General features: G+C 44.3%; 1 protein-coding gene and 2 long non-coding RNA genes across 3 annotated transcripts; 2 read left to right on the top strand and 1 right to left on the bottom strand.

Moving 5' to 3' along the window:
• Positions 1 to 512: 512 nt before the first annotated feature.
• LOC135376837 (uncharacterized) lies at positions 513 to 960 on the bottom strand. The gene is made up of 3 exons (XR_010417886.1): positions 885 to 960; positions 706 to 774; positions 513 to 642 (listed from the first exon to the last, which is right to left on the bottom strand). It is a non-coding gene; the product is annotated as an uncharacterized LOC135376837 (long non-coding RNA).
• Positions 961 to 10,701: 9,741 nt separating this feature from the next.
• LOC135376836 (uncharacterized) lies at positions 10,702 to 11,721 on the top strand. The gene is made up of 3 exons (XR_010417885.1): positions 10,702 to 10,846; positions 11,335 to 11,542; positions 11,618 to 11,721. It is a non-coding gene; the product is annotated as an uncharacterized LOC135376836 (long non-coding RNA).
• A 4,202-nt stretch (positions 11,722 to 15,923) lies between these two features.
• On the top strand, positions 15,924 to 16,538 carry LOC135376835 (uncharacterized). Its single transcript, XM_064609287.1, has one exon. The coding sequence runs from the start codon at positions 15,924 to 15,926 to the stop codon at positions 16,536 to 16,538; it is 615 nt and encodes a 204-aa protein (XP_064465357.1).
• Positions 16,539 to 18,922: the final 2,384 nt, after the last annotated feature.

The raw sequence follows: 18,922 nt of genomic DNA, 5'->3' as shown, positions 1-18,922 counted from the left end.
GAGACGACAAGAACTGTCCGGGCTGAGACAGCCTTTTGTACTTTGCACCATCCAGGATATCATCAAAGCTGGTCTTTTTACTTTTTGTTCGGTCTGTTCTGTAGCTCAAATGCTGCTGTATTGAGGGATTGTTCTCCGAAAGAAATCGAATCTGGGGACCTAGAGGCAGCATGATCAGTGAAGGTATATCATTCAATTTCCATCGGGTGTTGCAGTTATTGCACTTGATCTTTTTACGTGTGGTGCTGGTCTAACGTCGAAGATTAAGTGAACACTCTGGACCATATAAGTGATGTGATACTTGCTCGGCTTCTATGGGGAACACTTTCCTGAATAAATACTGCGTTGTTGGCAAGATGCTGCTCTGGAAGGTGGTGTTGATAAGCAGTAAAAGGTCAAGCAGTGCAGCTGTCGTCGGCTTGTGTCTACTGACGTATGCTAGGGCTAACACCAACACATCCGCAATAGTTGTTGACACACAGTTGCACACCTTCACATTCAGGCTACAATGTCAAAAGGGTGGCTTTCCTCATGGGTTCCATCATCTGATAAATACTGTTCCGCATCACTGGTTGAAGAAGGAGAATTATGAGCACCTTGGTCAGCACAGCTTGCTTCTTCACTGCTTGAACATGAATAAACCTGTGACAGGAATAAATGTCATTAGTTATGAAATCATATCCAGCAGAGCTCAGTGTTGGCTACCTCCTCTAAATGCATTTCGGCAGGAAGAGCAACGTGATGGGTGGGACAAGGTTCCTGTTCGCTGCCTACCTAATGTGTGACCAAAAATTGGGATCATTACTGGCCGTGCTGTCTTAACCAATTGCGAGTGGAGCAAAGCTTTTGTTTCTTCGCCATCTGCACAAAGAAGCGTTACTTACGTCCTCCAAAGAAGTTTCATCAGGCAGGGCAAGCTGTCGGCTTCTATGCTGTTCGTCCAGACTGAAATGCTGAGGTGAAATGTGAAATCAGCCATAGGAAAAAAACATGCAATGCCAAGCAGCTCACCGTGCAAGGAGCTTTTGTGCTTCTGCCGTACACCCACTGAAGCACGACTTCGAGATCACTCATCTCCTCTGATCCCGTGTCAGCAGGCTGCAACACATGATGGCAGGCATGGCCTTGATCCAGATCGCAATCAAGCTAGAGTATAATCAGAAAATTTAGAGCCCCCCATAGCAATAAGATACATGCAGTCCTATACAAGTGAAAATGCTCAGAGCGTTCGTCCTTCGGTCATCAACGTGTTTTACACACCCTCTGACAAAGAAAGGTCAGGGTAGAGAGAGGGAAGGGGGCACTACTCACCTCTTCAGAAGAAGTTTCTATAGAAAGGGCAAGGTGTGGGCTTTCATGCTGTTCATCTACACTGCAATGCTCAAGTGAAACATGAAATCAGGACCAGCATGAAACAGGAAAGCATACAGCGTTCCAAACATCTCAGAGTGCAAGACGTCATTGTGCATCTGTCATTCACTCACTGAAGAGTGCCATGAGATTACTCACTGTGTCAGCAGACTTCTGAACATGATGGCTCGCATGCAGTTCATGTTCACAGTCGAGCTGAAGTGTAATCAAAGTATTGGAGGAACCACAGAGCAAGGAAGTGCATGAACTCCAGAATAGTACAGAGCCTTTGCTCGGATTTTTAGCTCCATGTTTAGTTTAGATCTGCCACTCGATTTGTACCTTGAAATCTCCATACCTGGATGTAATTATGCAAGGTGCATCATAATCTGTTATTAATATGCGGTGCTGGGTTCCACAAATTCCTCTAGAGAACTGTGTTTCACGGAAAGTTTTGGCAGCAGCGGCCGTGCCTTCTCCATGCACCCATTGTTTACCTACGAGTGCCTTCGCACAACTCACCCTCTTCCCGGCATTCTTTTCATCTGTTCTCACTCATCCATCGTTAGGACCACATAGCACTTCGCTAGCAGACAGCAGCCACACTTGCTATGAAAGTGCATTTTACGCTTTTATTTGACTCAGAGTGGCCGCAGGATTTTGTGAAGCGCATTCTCCTATAGATATCTGCGTTTTCATTGACCTTGTGAAGAAATAATGACGGAACCACTATACTTGACAACAAATGCACGAGTGCAAGGGGGCTGAACGCCTTACAGGGACAACAAGAACACAGATGTTTATAAGAGAATGCGTGCTATCGTGGCAGACGCTTCAGAACACTGTAAAATGGCTATCTGTGGCCACTCTGAGTCAAATGCAAGCGTCAAATGCACTTTCATGGCAAGTGTGTCTGCTGTCTGCCAGCGGGAGTGGTACGCATCCCTAGCGACGGGCGAGTGAGAACAATACGAAGAGAATGCAGGGAAGAGGGTGAGGTGTGCGATGGCATGTGTAGGTAGGCATGGCTGCTGCTGCCAAAACTTTCCGTGAAACACAATGCTCTAGAGGAATTTGTGGAATCGAGTGCTGCATATTTATAATGGATTACGATGCACCTTCCATAATTACGTCCAAGTATGTAGATTTTAAGGTTCAAATCGAGTGGCGGACCTAAACTAGATATGCACAGATTTTTCTGCCATCAGTATACTCTCTTCCTCTGAAGAAGATACCGCAGGAGATGCAGCCTGTGGTCTCCCATGCTGCACGTCTGCACTGCGATGCTGAAGTGAAACATGAAATCAGGACCAGCATGAAACAGGAAAATGCACACAATTCCAAACAGTTCAGTGCGCAGGATGCTTTTGTTCTTCAGTCTGTCAATTGCTGAGGCATGGCTAAGACCACTCACCTCCTCTCAATCCGTGTGAGCAGGTTGCACAGCATGGTGGCTGGCATGGCCTGGGTCGCAGTCACGCTGGAATAAAGTACCATGACCAACTCACTAACCACAAAAATTAACGTAGCACGCAAGCGTAACAATTAGGATGCTGAAACACACACATGTGTATTGCTCACAACACTGGTCAGAATTCGCACTTAAGTACATTGATATGACACGCAAAGTTAGCACTCGAGAAACACCATGTAAGCACGAGAAGTCATAGAACACGGTAATACTGACTGTTTTCTTTCGAAACCGTCGATAGTATGTCGTACGGGGCGACTCTCGTTTCTTCGTCGACGGCCCTGGGTAGCGTTTGTGGTGGCCTTTCCTATTCATCGTCCTACTTGTGGTTAAATTTGTTGAAGCTTCCGAAACTCTTACGAAGCTCCGAGCTCACGAATTACACGTACATAACAGAGGCCAGGTACACAGTCACGAGCACAAATAGCTGAATGCGAAACAGATTCAGGGGCATGTACAAACGAGACAATTAGATGTAGCTAACGATGTCGAACGACGCGAACACACACAACTCGATAAAAGGGATAGGGCGCACACTACTGGTGCATGATGTTGAAGGACCAAATAACAGACCCAGGGAGCACATGGTGGGCTAGTAGACGTCTAAATGACGTCTAAAAAAAGAGATAAGGAATGTCTATAGAATGTCTATAGGCACTAGAACAAATGTCAAGTAACCGTCCACCAGACGTCAAATAACACGTCTAACGTTACGCCACCTAGCCATCTAGCCCTAGACATCCGATGTCTATGTAACTAGCCGAGATTTAGACATTCTTTTGACCTAGATGTCTGGAACAGGGTCAGACACTTAACCATGTATTAGACATGACGTCTACAGCTAGACCAATTTTATCCCTCCATTCAGGCGACAGGTCTAGGGTTATACATTTCCTGTACCTTACATTAGCTACCCTTAGACCTACTTTAGACCATGACTAGTCCTGCTACAGTCCTGGCATGCATGCATGCAGAAATGCGATATAATTGATAGCAACACGGATCTCAGCATAAACATGTATTCACAGTAAACCACACAGGAAGACTACGGTACAAAACTCAAGTCTAAAACTGGATTGACTTTGCCACCAAGCAGGCGTCTTGTGTTTTGACTGATGAGTGTTGAACTGGCAGCAGGGTGTTGATGGCCACCTCATTCCTTTCTTCCATGAGTGATTGTTGGTGCTGCAACACTGCCTCCAATGACTCACTGTGGCTAGAAAATAGAACAAAACATGTCAGAAAGCATTATGTAGCCTGCTAGTTCTAACTAGTTTGTTTAGTGGCTATGCACACTCTTTCAGGGGATGCTTGACTGGCCACATAAGAGCAAAAACTGTATCAACACTGATCTGAGAGACACATAAAGAAAAGAAGCTGCACGTACAAAAATCACAGAACTGTTACAGCTACACAACACGAATTGCAGCAACAGCTGAAAATCTGTTTGTGTGTGACTACCTGATGTGGACGCTAGAGCCCTGGACCATCCGCGGATGGAAGCGGTTATCCGCAAGATACTTGCGGATTTGGATGAAAATTTATCACTTTCTGCGGTGTGCGGATCAGATGGCTCGAGGTCGGATGAGAGGGTAGCAGGTCGGATGCGGATATACCGCATGCTGTAATTTTTCTACTAGCAATTTATTTGTATTGTGCGCCGACAGCGAGCGCATGCCCGGGTTCACCTTTGATCATGCACAACCAAGACGGGAGAGAAGGCATTCTGGCGTCCACACGAGCACCGGCGAAGTAGCGTTCCATGCGTTTCAGAAGTCTCTCCATATTGCGTTTGTTGAAAGGTTTACCTTTGCTTGTTGTCGTGAGTCCTTCCGTGAGAGCATGGAGGCATCCGAAATTATACCAACATTCTTCCGGCGGTGTTTACGCGTCCTTCGAAACTTGCGGATCGGATGCGGATGTAAACGGTTGTGTAGGCAGCGGTGCGGATCGGATGCGGATAACGTGTGCGCGGATGCGGGTCGGATGCTAAAAATCTTATCCCCGCAGGGCTCTAGCGGATGCTGCCAGGATCTCAGGGAAATGAGGATGTAACAGATGTCGCTGTGAAAGTACATCAATGTGACAGGTGTTTTCTCGTGACACACGACCTTACCTGGTCGAGCAGGCTGTTGCGAAGCACTCCATGATTGGCGCAGCACTTCCATCACTGCATTACGCTAAAACAACATCTGTGCTTCTCTCATAACTTTGGTGCAAAAATTCTGTACAGGATAAAAATAAACACTGTGTATATTATAAAAGACAATACACAGCAAGAGCTGTATCACCACGTGAAATATTATAAGGTTTAATCACATGACGTCATCCGCAGGAGACCGCCACTGTCGCTAGCAGGCAGATTTGCTGCCATCGGCCTTTGTAGATCTCGGCCCTATTGTAGATTTCAGTCAAGCTGTTACCCATATTATATTCACGGTATATCTGGTGTTTAAAACTTGTTGCTCTGTGATTTGTAGAATATCCAAGCAATTTTCATGTTTTTGGTGTTAATCGTCACATAAAAAGCATAATGCAGCGAACAAATGCAAGGACTTCACATTGAGGGACCTGTAGCATGGCGTTGAGGTGACTTCAGTGAACAAACCTTTTAGGAACTCAAATCTTGCACTACTGCCAGATAGCTGTTTGGGTGAAGTAAGACGGAATGACATAGTCACGCTGTTCTCCATACAATGCCAATGATGTTTCAAAACGACTAGAGAACCGACAACAGAAATACTAGTTTTGTACCGTTGGATGAATATTTTGTCTGCTGCCCATACATGTTGTGCGGTTCTTTAGCAAGCTTCTGGCAGTCTTTTCTTCTACATCGCACTTCCCCACTGACTTTCACAGCATCTGAAAAAAAGTTCGATTTCGTTAACCACACGACAACCATGTAAATGGAAAGCAGTTAGAGCCTTCCACCAACTCTATTTGCAATACTTTGTTGACAAAAAAATTTTAATTTTAATTTAAAGAGGCTCCCTCTAGGGTAAGATTAGGGGACACATCGAACATCAGGTACATTGGAGGACAACATAGTCACACGTCAGAGACAACTGCTTCCCCTCACCTCACAGGGAACTGTTAAGCTTATGTGCAAATAGATGTTTCGTAGGGTAGGTTACCACTATTTTCATATCCACCGATGCAAGATAGTCCAAGTGCCAAGAAAAATGCAGTTGCTATGAAACCATGATATGCAAACAAAAGTACTTGTACAAAAGTACAGAAGTTTCACTACCAGCGAAAAATGCAACAAGCGAAGTCGGGCTGACATGACAATGAACTAACCAGCATTTATGTTCCGGCGTGTCCGCCCAGCAAACCGTGACTGTCGACATTCGTTTACTCAAGACTTCAACAGTCATCGAAAACTCGTGAATCTCGATGGTTAATTAGTGATACCGTATTTGTTTTAGTACCAAGACGAACCAAGGCACTTACTGAAACGTTGTACTGCCGAACATACAACGTTAATCACTACTTCGAATGCAAGTGCAGTCAGCTCAACCCACACTTCCAATGTGCTTCAATCGGTGATAGGAAGCCGAAATAAATAAAGGAAACGATATTCCGATATTATGCCACGCATCTCTACTACATGTGATTTGGTGCACAGAAACAGGCACATACTTTTAATGAAGAGTGAACTCACCCGTTAAACTTGAAAGCAAGAGAACAAAGAAACACTGTCCACCACAGCGTACTCTGGGAGCTCTGGGAGACAGTTTTTATCACTGGACAGCACGGCGTACGTTCTCGCTATGCTCAAAAATTGCAAGACACAACGTGCGGGAGATTAGAACTTAGAAATATTTTCGTATAACAACCAGTGGAGTGCAGCCGCCAAGACCCAACTGTTACCCGTTGCCGCCCGTTGCGTTTGAAGTTTCAACGGTTGTTGAAACTGAACAGGTTCGAACTGGTTGGATGGATGGACGATGGATGGTGATTGGGTAGACGGGCAGACGTCATTGCCATTGCTTTAGGTCGTGCTTATTGAGTACTTATTGTTTGTAATATTCTTTAATTTCCGTGGCCGTTCATTATAATTGGGTGGCGGAGGTTAAATGTTAAATAACACATATGCCAATCGAGCGGAAGTGACACGAACATCATCATCATTATGCCATCGCCATCGTTGTTGCAGTGTCGAGTGTCGTGTGTATTTTGGTGCTGTGTGTGTTGAAAATCGCTGTTCTTTTTGCAAACATTTTATCGGTGCCTTTGCTACTGAGCTACGGGTGTGCCTAATATGTAGCGTATTGCCTGTTCAGCGGTTTCAAAGAGATACCATGGGCAGTTTCAAGATTTTTTGAAGGGTCCTGAAATCCCTGAGTCACGTCAGATTCCATTTTACTGCTGCAGCTGTGTAGCTTGTGGGGAAATGTTATGTGCAGTAAACAAACATCTGCCATCTGCTGCCCACAGTACGTGCAAAGTGCTTCTGTGTTTATGGAACAATGGTGTTTATAGTGCTGCGCTGAACGATTCGTCGGAGTCGTCGACTTTTTTATTGACATTTAAGTGATTCGATAATTTAGTTGCTGATGACTGAGTTGGTATAGCGTAGTATTCTGCAGGGGAGTTACTGACGTACAATATTTACATTTACCAGCAACGGTAACGCCATCAGGAACGCTAGTTCAAGAAACATTGCCTCGAACAAATGCGGGCTTTCGTTAAGAAAACAGATATATATTCAGTAAAATAAAATATTACTTCACAGCACTTAGATTCTGGTAATGTCTTCTAGTTGTGGATGCTATATAAATGCACGTCAGTGAGCCAAAAAAAACTCGGATCATCGTATGTATGGACATTATTTAAATTATCTAGTACCTCAGTCAGACTGCCTTCATCTCACTGATCTTTTGTTACGATATATGGGCATACAACTCACATAGCATGAAAGACTACATACTATCCATTTGGTCATAATATAATTTGACAAAGTTAATGTGGTCCGTTCGTGCATAGTTTCTGAAAGTTGTTACAGAGTCCATTTTTATTACCTCAGTATGATCATTTGCAAACAGATTGTACTTGCTGAACAAGAGTCGATTTCCGTCTGCGTTGATTTCCGTCGTATGAATGTGTGTATGAGTGAGCAAAAATGTAAGAGTGAAAGGAGGGTGAGTGAGAGTGAGTGGCTGGTTTGTCGTCCCTTCAGATGACGCACCCCGAAAGTCGCTGGAGAGGCGTGTTAGCTTAGCTCAATTGGTAGAGCCCTGGACCGGCAATCTAGAAGATGTGGGTTCGATCCCTACAGCTGGCTAACCTTTTCAGTGACTTTCATCTTTCATCATTCTTCATGTACTTGCTGCTTCACACATGTGTGAAGGAAAGTAACAGAATAAGGAATTTCCTTCATGTATGAGGATCATCCAACAAAAGTTCCTCTGCTGTGAACAAAATAATAAATCTATAGCATAACATTGAAAAAAAATTTACGTACAGATTAGAGCTCAACGTTACTGCCTAATATAGGCACTTTATTTAGCTGAACATTTTCGGTACTGCGATATCAAGTATTCAATACTGTATTGTATGTGCCATGCTATGTCCTGTTTACAAAGTGAGGCATTCTCTTTGCATTTCACCTGATCAATTTGTGTTTCATGATCACTTGCGAATTGGTGACTGCCGAGGAGCGCTTTGAGAGGAAGATGGAACAGCAAACTGGGCAAATTTTCATTGAAGTAGGAATCATCACCTTGAGCATGAGGAGAACGAAGTATACAGGAAGCTCAAGAAAAGGAAACTCACGTTTGTGTGTCTCCTGTACACTTCATTCTCCTCATGCTCAAGGTGATGCTTCCTACTTCAACGTTGTACCAGCTCGCTCGTGTACTTTTTCTCTCTTTGGCAAAATTCCAAATGAATTTCTGGAACAAATCCCTTTCTGGAGTCTTTCAAGACGAGTGCAGACAGCGTTGACGTGGTACGCTACACCCTTCCAAGTCCTGTGCGTCTTTGTTTCATTGTAGTTTGAAGATTTCCCAGGACCTCGCAGTACATCCGCTTTTACTGTGATTGTGCGTGTGAGATAATCTACAAGTTGCACACAACGATAGTCCTAAAACATTGTCAGCATAGCCTTTCCAGACGAAAACGCGAGTTTGACCTCCTTCAGAATGCTTTCACTGGGCATCCACCATGAGTTCCTACGGTATTTTGTCTCAGCACTTGCATAATGCACCCACGTTTCATTAATAATAATTGTTCTAAGAAATTCATCTTGACCGTCTTGATACCATTCAAGGAAAATGCAAGCTGCATTCATTCGTTGCTCTTTACAAACGTTACCGAGCAAATGTGGCCCCCACCTCGCATAACTTTCGTTGACCAAGCTGAGGGAAATTTGTTCCCATTAGTAGCAGAGTGCAGTACCAGTGACCCACCAGTCTCCGTTAACAATTCTCGGAATTTCAGAAAAGAAACGTTGTTTCGTGGTGTTATAGCTGATCTCCCACTGTACTGTTCATAGTGCAGATTTTCACGACCCTGTATAGAGGACACACCATTTCAATGCCTGTAAGGTGTTTTGTATAAACAGGTGTTAACTGTCAGTGGATATTCTCTAAAGCACCCTTCTTTCTTTAATGAAAAGTACAATAACTCTTACTTACTAGGACAGTCAGACGTACTCGGTAATATTACATCCATGCTTGAATGCCTCACACATAGGTGAACGGCACTCCATTAACCAACATCTGCAGTGCCGGGATGTCACACCCAACTACTACACCATTCAGTTTGTCCTAGTGGTGTTTCCTTTCAATGACAAATATCGGGAAACTTATTTTTGGATGACCCTCCTAATTCCAGTTCTCTTTCTGCATTAGGCTACATTTTTTAGATTTCTTGTGACGACTCTTGTGGACAGATACCAGCATGGAAGACTTCATAATAATTGGGGTTTACATTGCGAGACAACTGAGATCATGAGCGACACCACAGCAGTCGGTCTGTGGATTGCCCACCTGAGTGTCCTTAAATGTGCAATGAAAGCTCACCACACAACACACCGTATTTAATGTCCCTTGTGGAAGATGGCATGTCTAAGCAACTTGTATCCTGGCACTAAGTTGCTGGTGTTTTTGGCCGTGTTCGAACCGGCGATCTCGGGATCAGAAGGTGAACACACTACAGACTCAGCCACCAAGGCCAGTTCCTGGACAACTTGAACAACACAATTATGTTAACTCTGCCATCAAGTAATTCAGTTTCCTTCATATGTTTTGTAACAATTGAACTTCAGTTTTGTAAGCCTGAAGTCTAAGCTTAGAACCACCTCTTATAATTTAGTGACTCTATTTGATGTGTGAATGTGTTCACACCTCTTAAAAACCTAATAAGACAAAATCTTGATGATTTCTAATATGTGGTATATACAAGGCCAGCTACAAGACGTCAATTACTAAATGTCTACCAGATGTCTAGTAAACCACTAATTTTAGACGTCTAAATAATAGTAAGACTTTTAGACGTCTAGTCAACGTCTAGTTTGGGCACTGGCCCTAAAGCCTAGGGTTAGAACTGGTCTGGACGTCTAGTAGACTACCTTGTGTTCCCTGGGAGAGAGACACGGGACACGAAGACAAGCACAAGAGTTCTCAGTTATTAAATCAAATTAAATTAAATGTTATTAAATCATTATGTGTCTGAGAACTCTTGTGCTTGTCTTCGTGTCCCGCGTCTCTCGGTTATTTCTTCCTTCAACACACAAGTCACAATGACACCATTCCAACTGGGACGCGGAAGTATAGGTACCGGCTATGGCTATGAACCGGAAAGCGAACTGGCTAACTAGAAGCCAATTGAATCCGATTCGGAGCTGTCAGCGGCCAACAGGGTCATATTTGTAAGTCGCTGCCTGCCGCGCAGCGCCTGTTGTACCTCGAAGCCTTTGTTTTTATTCTGGCGAAGCAAGCAAGCGCTGGAGACTGGACTCGAGTTAAAGACCTCAAGCTTCTCACGCACATAAGTGAACCAACTATGAAGAAAAACACGGTAAGTTCGCTTTATAATATGTTCTGTTTCGATGCAGTGCAAATTTCTTTGTTAGGCCTACTCTTTGTTTGCAATATCAGATTCATCTCAAAATGCACTACACATCGAAAGTTGCAGAGCCAAAGCTTACATGCCCGAGTTATGAGCATACTTCGAGCAATGTGCCAGCTTCGTGTGTTTACTATGTTGATGGAAATCAGTGTAGCGAACGAAATGCATATTTTCGCGGCGGTCAGGCTTAGCAGGGCGGACGGGCTGGAGCAACCCAAAACGAAGGAACGTTGGTTAATTCAAGTTCGCAAGCGTCATGTGTAGTGCTCTAATGAGAGCAAGGTAAGTTCAGGCTCGTTGAATAGTTCTCCGCGTATTGTAGGCGGTGTCAGCATTAGACTGTTGATTCGAGATTTTGAACATGTGGTTTCTTAACTCTGGGATATCGTGATACCCCCCGTCTGGGTCTTGAGCTCAGTGAACGCCTGTCTTTTCAGGGCTTGATGATGACGGCTGCGTACGCCAAGTACCACCATTGTGGCGAACGTGACGTTGTAGACGTTTCCCAGATACTTGATTTCGAGCCAAAGCACCCCGCGGACCTCAACGCACGCCACTTGTACAAGATATAGTGAGAACCGAAAGAGGACGACGAATACCTTGGCGAGCCTGGTTATTACAAAGGACAAGTGTTACTTTTGGCAGGTAGTAGCACATGTGCATATCAGTTTGTTATTTGTGTTCTTCGTTCAAACACTAACGTGTTTCGCGATATTGCAGCGTCGGAGGAGGAACTTCAACAGAAAATTGCAAAGAAGCGGATTCCGACACCAAAAGTTGTAGACATCGTGTCAGACAGCGGTTGTGAAGATAAACAGGCCACTGACAAACTACTATTTTCCACTTGTATGAGATATACACTCATGCTCCTTCATCACAGATCAATGCGCCTTGCACAAATATTGTGGTGGGTGCCAATTGTGCCACTGTGGACCGTAAAATATTTTCTCTTAGCCACGATGGTCGATAACATAGCCATCCTATATGGTTATGTGCACACCAGGACGGTAACCAAGGTATTACGGAGGCCGTTACGATCGTCAAATACAAAGCTTGCGACGGGATTCTTTCTGTACCTAGGCGATAAACTGAGTTGCAGAATAATTTCACAGCAAATGAGGCTTCACTAGACAAGCACTAAAAGTGAAGGTTTAGTACACATGCACGGCACAATCGCTCTGCACCTCCGTTCTCCACAAACAAGTAGTTGAAAGTAAAACTCGGAAGCACAATCGTGCCGTAAAGCTTGCGGCAAAATTGGAAGTAGTTGGAGCTTGCGGTAACCTAACTACTGTAGTTAACTACTCAAAATAGTAGTTTAACTAGTAGTTTCCACTACATTTCTGCAAGTAGTTGATTACTACTTTTTAACTACAATTAGGTAGTTTAACTAGTAGTTTAACTACATTTACTGCTACCTGTGTTACATGTTTAACTACTTTTAACTACTACCTGTGTTACATGTAGTTAACTACTGGCCATCACTGAATACATACATACATATATATATATATATATATATATATATATATATATATATATATATATATATATTAAATTTTGTCATACTCCGAAAAGCCAACAGCTACGCGGATGTCAGGGGGGGGGGGGAATATATATTTATTGAAAGGAAAGATGTCAGTATGGTCATCAAAGCTTGCATTTACTACAACGAAAGATAGGTTTTCCTTGCTTGTCTGTTTTGTACTGACAATGAATGGCATTGTTTATTTCGTATTTCACTTTTGCTAGTTGGTTGTTGCCGTCACTCACAAAATGTGTATTGCTTTGCATGCGATTAAATCGACGCTCGCAGTTCTGGAAGGTGTGTTGACAATTGTTTTGTTTTAGTATATTTATGTTGCACCTGCCTTCTAGATTGTTTTGAGGACTGGTTGGTCGTCCATGGAGCGTCAGGCCCCTGCGTAAAGGAGCGCCTTGGCTCTCTCAAGGGCCACCTCATTGCCACTCTGAGGGATGCAGCAAAGGCACCAAAACTTCGAGGCCTTGCCAGTGCATCACTGGACAAAACTGCTGAGAAGGTGTACCCTGATGTTGAATAATTGATACCCCTAGCTCAGGTAACACACTACTTTTAAGTCTGTACCCATTCCTTCTGTTCCCTTACCTACTTGAGAAATCCCAGATTTCATGTGAAACTTGATTTAAATGGAATCCTCATCAAATCAAGGCTGAATTTAAATTTCTGTGCGAAAAAAATTAAAACCGAGTTGTGGGATTTCACACCGGATCAGGCAGGATGGTCCGGTCGACGTCCGCAAGTTTTTTCTTTCAAACATATACTAAAGCCTTGTCCCTACGAGGCATATTGAGACTGAAAGTAGTTGAAAATAATTGGTGGTTATTTTTTAATTAATCATTCAGATGTGGGCATTTCGACCATTGCGCTTCCTACGACACCAAGTTTGACATCACGTATCTTCATAACTAATTGACATATGCAGCTGAACTTTTTTTACGTATTGTCAGGAGTGGGTAGCATTCCATCCTAATTTCTGAAGGTTCTGAGGTTAGCCGTTGAGGAGATAAAAAATCGCAAAGTTGTCTCATTTGGAATATATGGTACATCTAGGGAACCTCACTAGTCGTCTCCCAGTTGCGATACCCAAAACTAATCTACAACATTGTGTTCGTCTCGAAATGCCCTTCTTTCTTATAGCAAATACATTGTATTCTTTTATTATTTTTTTATGTGCTGTTCCAAGTCGTCATGATGAACGTTTGTGAGTGAAATGAACGATGTGACGATGGGAATATATGTGATACGCGCTGTCGCATTTACGTATATCCGGTACACACCCCTCACAAAAAGACCGCTGGGTGCGTTGCCCCAAATCACTATACGATGTACTTGCTATGAGAAAAAAAGCAATTTTGAGACGAACACAATGATGCAGATTACTTATGGGTATCACAACTGGGAAACGAGTAGTGAGGTTCCCAAAATGTACTGTATTTTGAAAATTAGGCAAATTTGCTATTTTTTATCTCCTGAAAGGCAAACCTCAGAATCTTCAGAACTTAGGATGCAATGTTATCCACCCCTGACAATATGTGAAAACAAATTCAGCTGAATATGTCAAATAGTTATGAAGATACGTGATGTCAAACTTCGTAGGAAGTGCAATGGTCGAAATACCCACAGCTGAATGATGATTCCTTAAAAAATAACCACCAAGTATTTTCAACTACTTTCAGCGCCAATATGCCTCCGAGGGACAAGTCTTTAATAGGTTTGAAAGAAGAAAAAAATGGAGAGGTCGACCTGACCACCCTGCCTGAATCGGCGTGAAGTCACCCCGTTGTATTTTTTGAGGTGTCAAATCAAGGATATGTTTTAAATGTAGGTTTGTCATTCCATGTAGGAACACAATATCTGTGTGGTACGTCAGTGTTATTTGACTTGGACAGCCATTTCTACCTAACTGAGTTTGACGTTTCAGAGGCTTGCTGTCAATCCAATAGACGATTTCAGAAAATGCCGCATGACGTCGCGTAGTGGTGTGTTGTGCGCAGCCTCGCAGCGCATCATGGGAGATGCACTCCGGGCGAACGAGCGGCTGTTTTGGTCTTCGCTTCGCCTTGGCAGTGTGTTTTCTTCGATCGGTCTGAGCTTTCTTTGATTTGCCTCATCTACCGGACGTACTGGACGAAAACAGCTGATCGAAGGTAGGTGAATGGTGCTCTTTCCTCTATCGTGATGGTACGTGTGTGACTAGCGGAAATTTTGTCTCCGACTGTTAGCTAAAGGGGAGTCGACAGAGGAAGCTAAGCCTGACGACGAGTGGGCTTCGCGCGGAAGCTCGCCACAAATAATTTGTGGGTTGTATGCCTCGCTCTTTGCATTTGCAATCCGTGGCTTGTAATGTCGGCATGAAGTTGACAAACGGCAGATTGGCTTGGGATAGTTTGACTTGTTTGTGGTTGTCCTGATTCGGTTCGAAAGGCGAAGGAGTGACGTATTCAGTACTTCGAAGACCACCTATCACGATGTCTTTCTGTTTTATTATTCCCTTTTTTGTGTGTTGCTGTACGAATAAGTATTCCTCGGCGCGTGTTGTGCACACTTTAACAGTTTAAAAAAAAATTTTTTTTCGTTCTCCTCAGAGATGACATCGATCCCTTCGCGAGGGACGAGCCCGTGCGTTGTACCCAGCTGCAATCATCGTACTGCGTACAACAAAAAAACTGTCGTGGCACTACTTTCCCAAGAAGGATCCCCTGCGCAAGCTCTGGATACAAGCCCTTATCCAGAACACTGTGCTACCGGAGTCATGGGAGCCTAAACCCAAACAAAGGATCTGCGGCGCACACTTCAACACTTCAAGAAGAAAGGAGTACATGGACAAGTTGCCACGCTACTTGACGCCTGGGACTTTCATCCAGTCAGGTATGGGAGCTATACCATGTTCGTCAACAGGACAAAAAGGGTGATATTTCTTTATCTCTGTTCATGGAAACCATTGAGCATTGCTAGATACCGCTGTGGAGGATACCGTAGAAACATCCTTTGACATATCCCAGTGTGAGCCAAGATGGGACTGGTGCAGTGGCATACGATCACGGTAAGAGCATTTCTGTGCTCGGTTATTTCCCACCTCTACTTCCAGAAGCGAAAATAATTCCATATCTGATTCCAGCACCTACAGACAGTGCAATGGTGGAAGCTGCACATGAACATTCAAATGCAACAAATAGTACCAAGCCGAGGCAGCTCGAAGATGTAAATGCAAAGCTCACTGAAGAATGTTCACGGCTACGAGAAGCAGTTTCGAGCCTTCATGAAAAGAATGCAACGCTGCACAACGTGAACGTAGGGTTGGCACAGGTAAACAACGACCTGCGTCAGAGGAACCAGCAGCTTGAGTGCCGTATCACTGAACTCGAAACAGCTGCTGAACTACAAAGCCATGAACTGGAAAAGCTCCATATAACACTGGCCACAGCTGGTGAAAAGTTCTCCAAGTAACAGCAGGAGTTGAAGTCTTATGTTTGTGACTTGGAGATGAAACTAGAACGGAGCAGTTCCACTCAAGAGCTCGGTACCAGGTGCACCCCCGCCCGTGTTCTCTCCGACGATGAAAAGCTTCATTTTTACTCTGGGCTTAATGGTCTGGAGCGCTTCAAAAGGTTTTGCAGCTTTGTTGAGGCAGGCTATGAAGACTACAAGAACGCTTGCACCGAGAGTCCATCAAACAGAGGTAGGAGTCGGGTGTTTTCTGTGGACGAGCAGCTTATCATTGTTCTCATCAGACTCAGGGTGGGACTACTGGAACGGGACCTGGCATTTAGATATGATGTCAATTTAGGGTACGTGAGTGAACTGTGCTCATTTTGGACTGAATTCTTGAGCAACTACTTGGAACAGACACCGATATGGCCTTCCAGAGAGACCGTGAATGACTTTATGCCGGAAGTATTCAAGGAATCATACCCAACAACTAGAATCATCTTGGACTGCACAGAACTCTTCATTGAGACCCCGAGTGACCTGCGGGTTCAAAGTGATACTTACTCGTCATATAAGTCGCATAACACAGCAAAAGGTCTCATCGGTATTGCTCCAAATGGGTTTGTTACATTTGTAAGTGACTTGGCACCTAGGAGGATCTCAGATTAGGCTCTGGTTAAACAGAGTGGACTGTATCAATTACTTGAACCAGGCGACAGTGTTATGGCAGACCGGGGATTTCTTGTTGTTGAGGACGTTGCTGCACTGAATGTTGGCTTAAATATTCCCCCATTTGTAAATGGTGCTCCACAGCTGACCCTGGAAGATGAAATAACAACACGAAGGATCGCTAGAGTTCGCATTCATGTAGAACGTGTTATTCGGAATGTGAAAACGTTCAGAATTTTGAAGTACGTTTTTTGTAAGTCAATGTCAGGGTAGCTCAATTTTGTTTGGAAGACTTGTGCATTGTTGTGCAACTCCTTAGATGAACCACTGCTGACAAGGAAATAGCTTGAGGGGCTGCCACTCTGTGCGCAGCATCTGTGGAAGATGCGTGTTTGCAATGTTCCACGTACGAAACAAGATCCATCTGATCTTGTAAATTTGAACAATACTTGCAGCGCATTCATCTTTAATGCTGAAAAAGCACCTGCAGATTCTGTGTTTTAAATGTCGGGAGCTGTTACTTTGTCACGATTGAGCATATGATTCCTACACACTTGGTTGATGTGTGATTCCTACAATCTGGTGACGCTTACAATCACTACGTGACGCCCTTTCAGCGTTAAAAAAAGGCACTTATTTTACGCCAAAGACTGTTTCTCTCCACTGAATGTCGGTTCCTCCAAATGAATCCGAACTTCTGTTACTGGAAAGGCTACCCTACGGAGCAAAGGTACCCGGAACATTTTAGCTCTAAAAAAATAAGTGCCTTTTTTTAACGCTGAAAGGGCGTCACGTACACGTAGTGATTTTAAGCGTCACCAGATTTAGTGTGTAGGAATCATATGCTCAATCGTGACAAAGTAACAGCTCCCGACATTTAAAACACACAATCTGCAGGTGCTTTTTCAGCATTAAAGGTGAATGCGCTGCAAGTATTGTTCAAATTTACAGGAACAGATGGATCTTGTTTCGTACGTGGAACATTGCAAACACGCTGTGACGTTGTAGACCGTCACGGGTCAATTCTTGGACCAGAGAGCGAGTCCACGTCTGTCCCAGTTCACATCTAACTTTATTCTCTTTTCTTTGCCCCAAACCACGAGACAGTCCGGCATCATCTTCTTCCCTCTCGTCACACATGGCGGGGGCTTGAATGACATCGACCCGATGTTAAAATAGCTAAAATATATTTACATTACTAGACATGTTCTAATGACAATAATGATTAAAAACTGTCCCAGTAAGTTCTTCTCAGAACTCTCAAACCGCAGTTCCTACACAAAGTTCAAGCACAGAATTACGTCTGCGGTAGCTGAGCTAAAGGCTGAATGTAAGGCTTCAGCTTATCCACATGTACAATCTCTCGCCCACCGTTGCTGCCGAACTCTATTTCGTAGTTCACAGGGGAAAGCTTCGAAACAATCCTGTGTGGACCCTCGTAGACACTTCTCTTCTTCACACCAACTGGCGGTGTCTTGAGTAGCACCAGTTGATCCTTCTCAAAAGATATGTCGATCCGACGTTTGTCGAAAAGGCGCTTCTGTTTTTCTTGCGCTAGCTTTATGTGCTAACCTGCAAGCTGACGCGCTTTTGCAAGGTTTTCGCGAACCTGCGCAGCAAAATTAGACGCATCGTGCAGTTCGGCCAACTGTCTTCGGTTGTACACTACGTCGAGAGGCAGAACGGCATCCCGCCCGTGCACCAAGTAAAACGGAGAGTACCTGGTGGTGTCCTGATAGCCGGTATTGTAGCAGAAGATCGCGTAAGGAAGTACGTCCGGCCACTTTTCTCCGGTAGCTGTCAACAGTCTGATCATCTGCTTGATGGTCTTGTTGGCTCTTTCCACAAGTCCATTCGCAGCAGGATGATATGCTGTAGTTGCGGAGTGGTGGATGCCTCGGTGCTCGAGGTACTTCTCCGTCGACTTCGCCATCATCTGTGTGCCGCGGTCCGTGATAATGGACGAAGGACACCCGTGTTTGAGGATGAGCCTGGACTCAATGAAAGCCTGTATCGTTGAGGCTTCTATGTTGGTGACAGGCTTAGCCTCGACGTACTTTGTGAGGTAGTCGATAGCTACGATCACATACTTGTATCTCCGTGAAGAAGGGAACGGTCCAATGATGTCGATACCCACCGTGTGAAACGCTGTTTCAGCTTGCACCGGCTGCAACAACCCATAGGGAGCTCTCGCGGACTTCCTCCGCTGACAGAGGTCACATCCCTTGACATAGCGTTTGACGTGGCGGTACATATTCGGCCAAAAGTACCGTTCGTGAATTCTTTCGAATGTTCTGCGTATACCCATGTGGCCGAAAAAATTTCCTGCGTGGTACTCCTCGAGAACCCTGAGCTGTTGCGTTTCGGGCAGGCACAGAAGGAAA

This window comes from Ornithodoros turicata, unplaced genomic scaffold, assembly GCF_037126465.1.
Source record: "Ornithodoros turicata isolate Travis unplaced genomic scaffold, ASM3712646v1 ctg00001336.1, whole genome shotgun sequence".
In the NCBI taxonomy this organism is placed as follows: Eukaryota; Metazoa; Arthropoda; class Arachnida; order Ixodida; family Argasidae; genus Ornithodoros; species Ornithodoros turicata.
Note: the sequence above shows the minus strand (reverse complement) of the source record. Positions and strands in the feature narration are given on the sequence as shown.

What these genes read in the sequence shown, in the direction of transcription:
- LOC135376835 (XM_064609287.1), top strand. Translation starts at nt 15,924, where the DNA reads ATGAAACTAGAACGGAGCAGTTCCACTCAAGAGCTCGGTACCAGGTGC.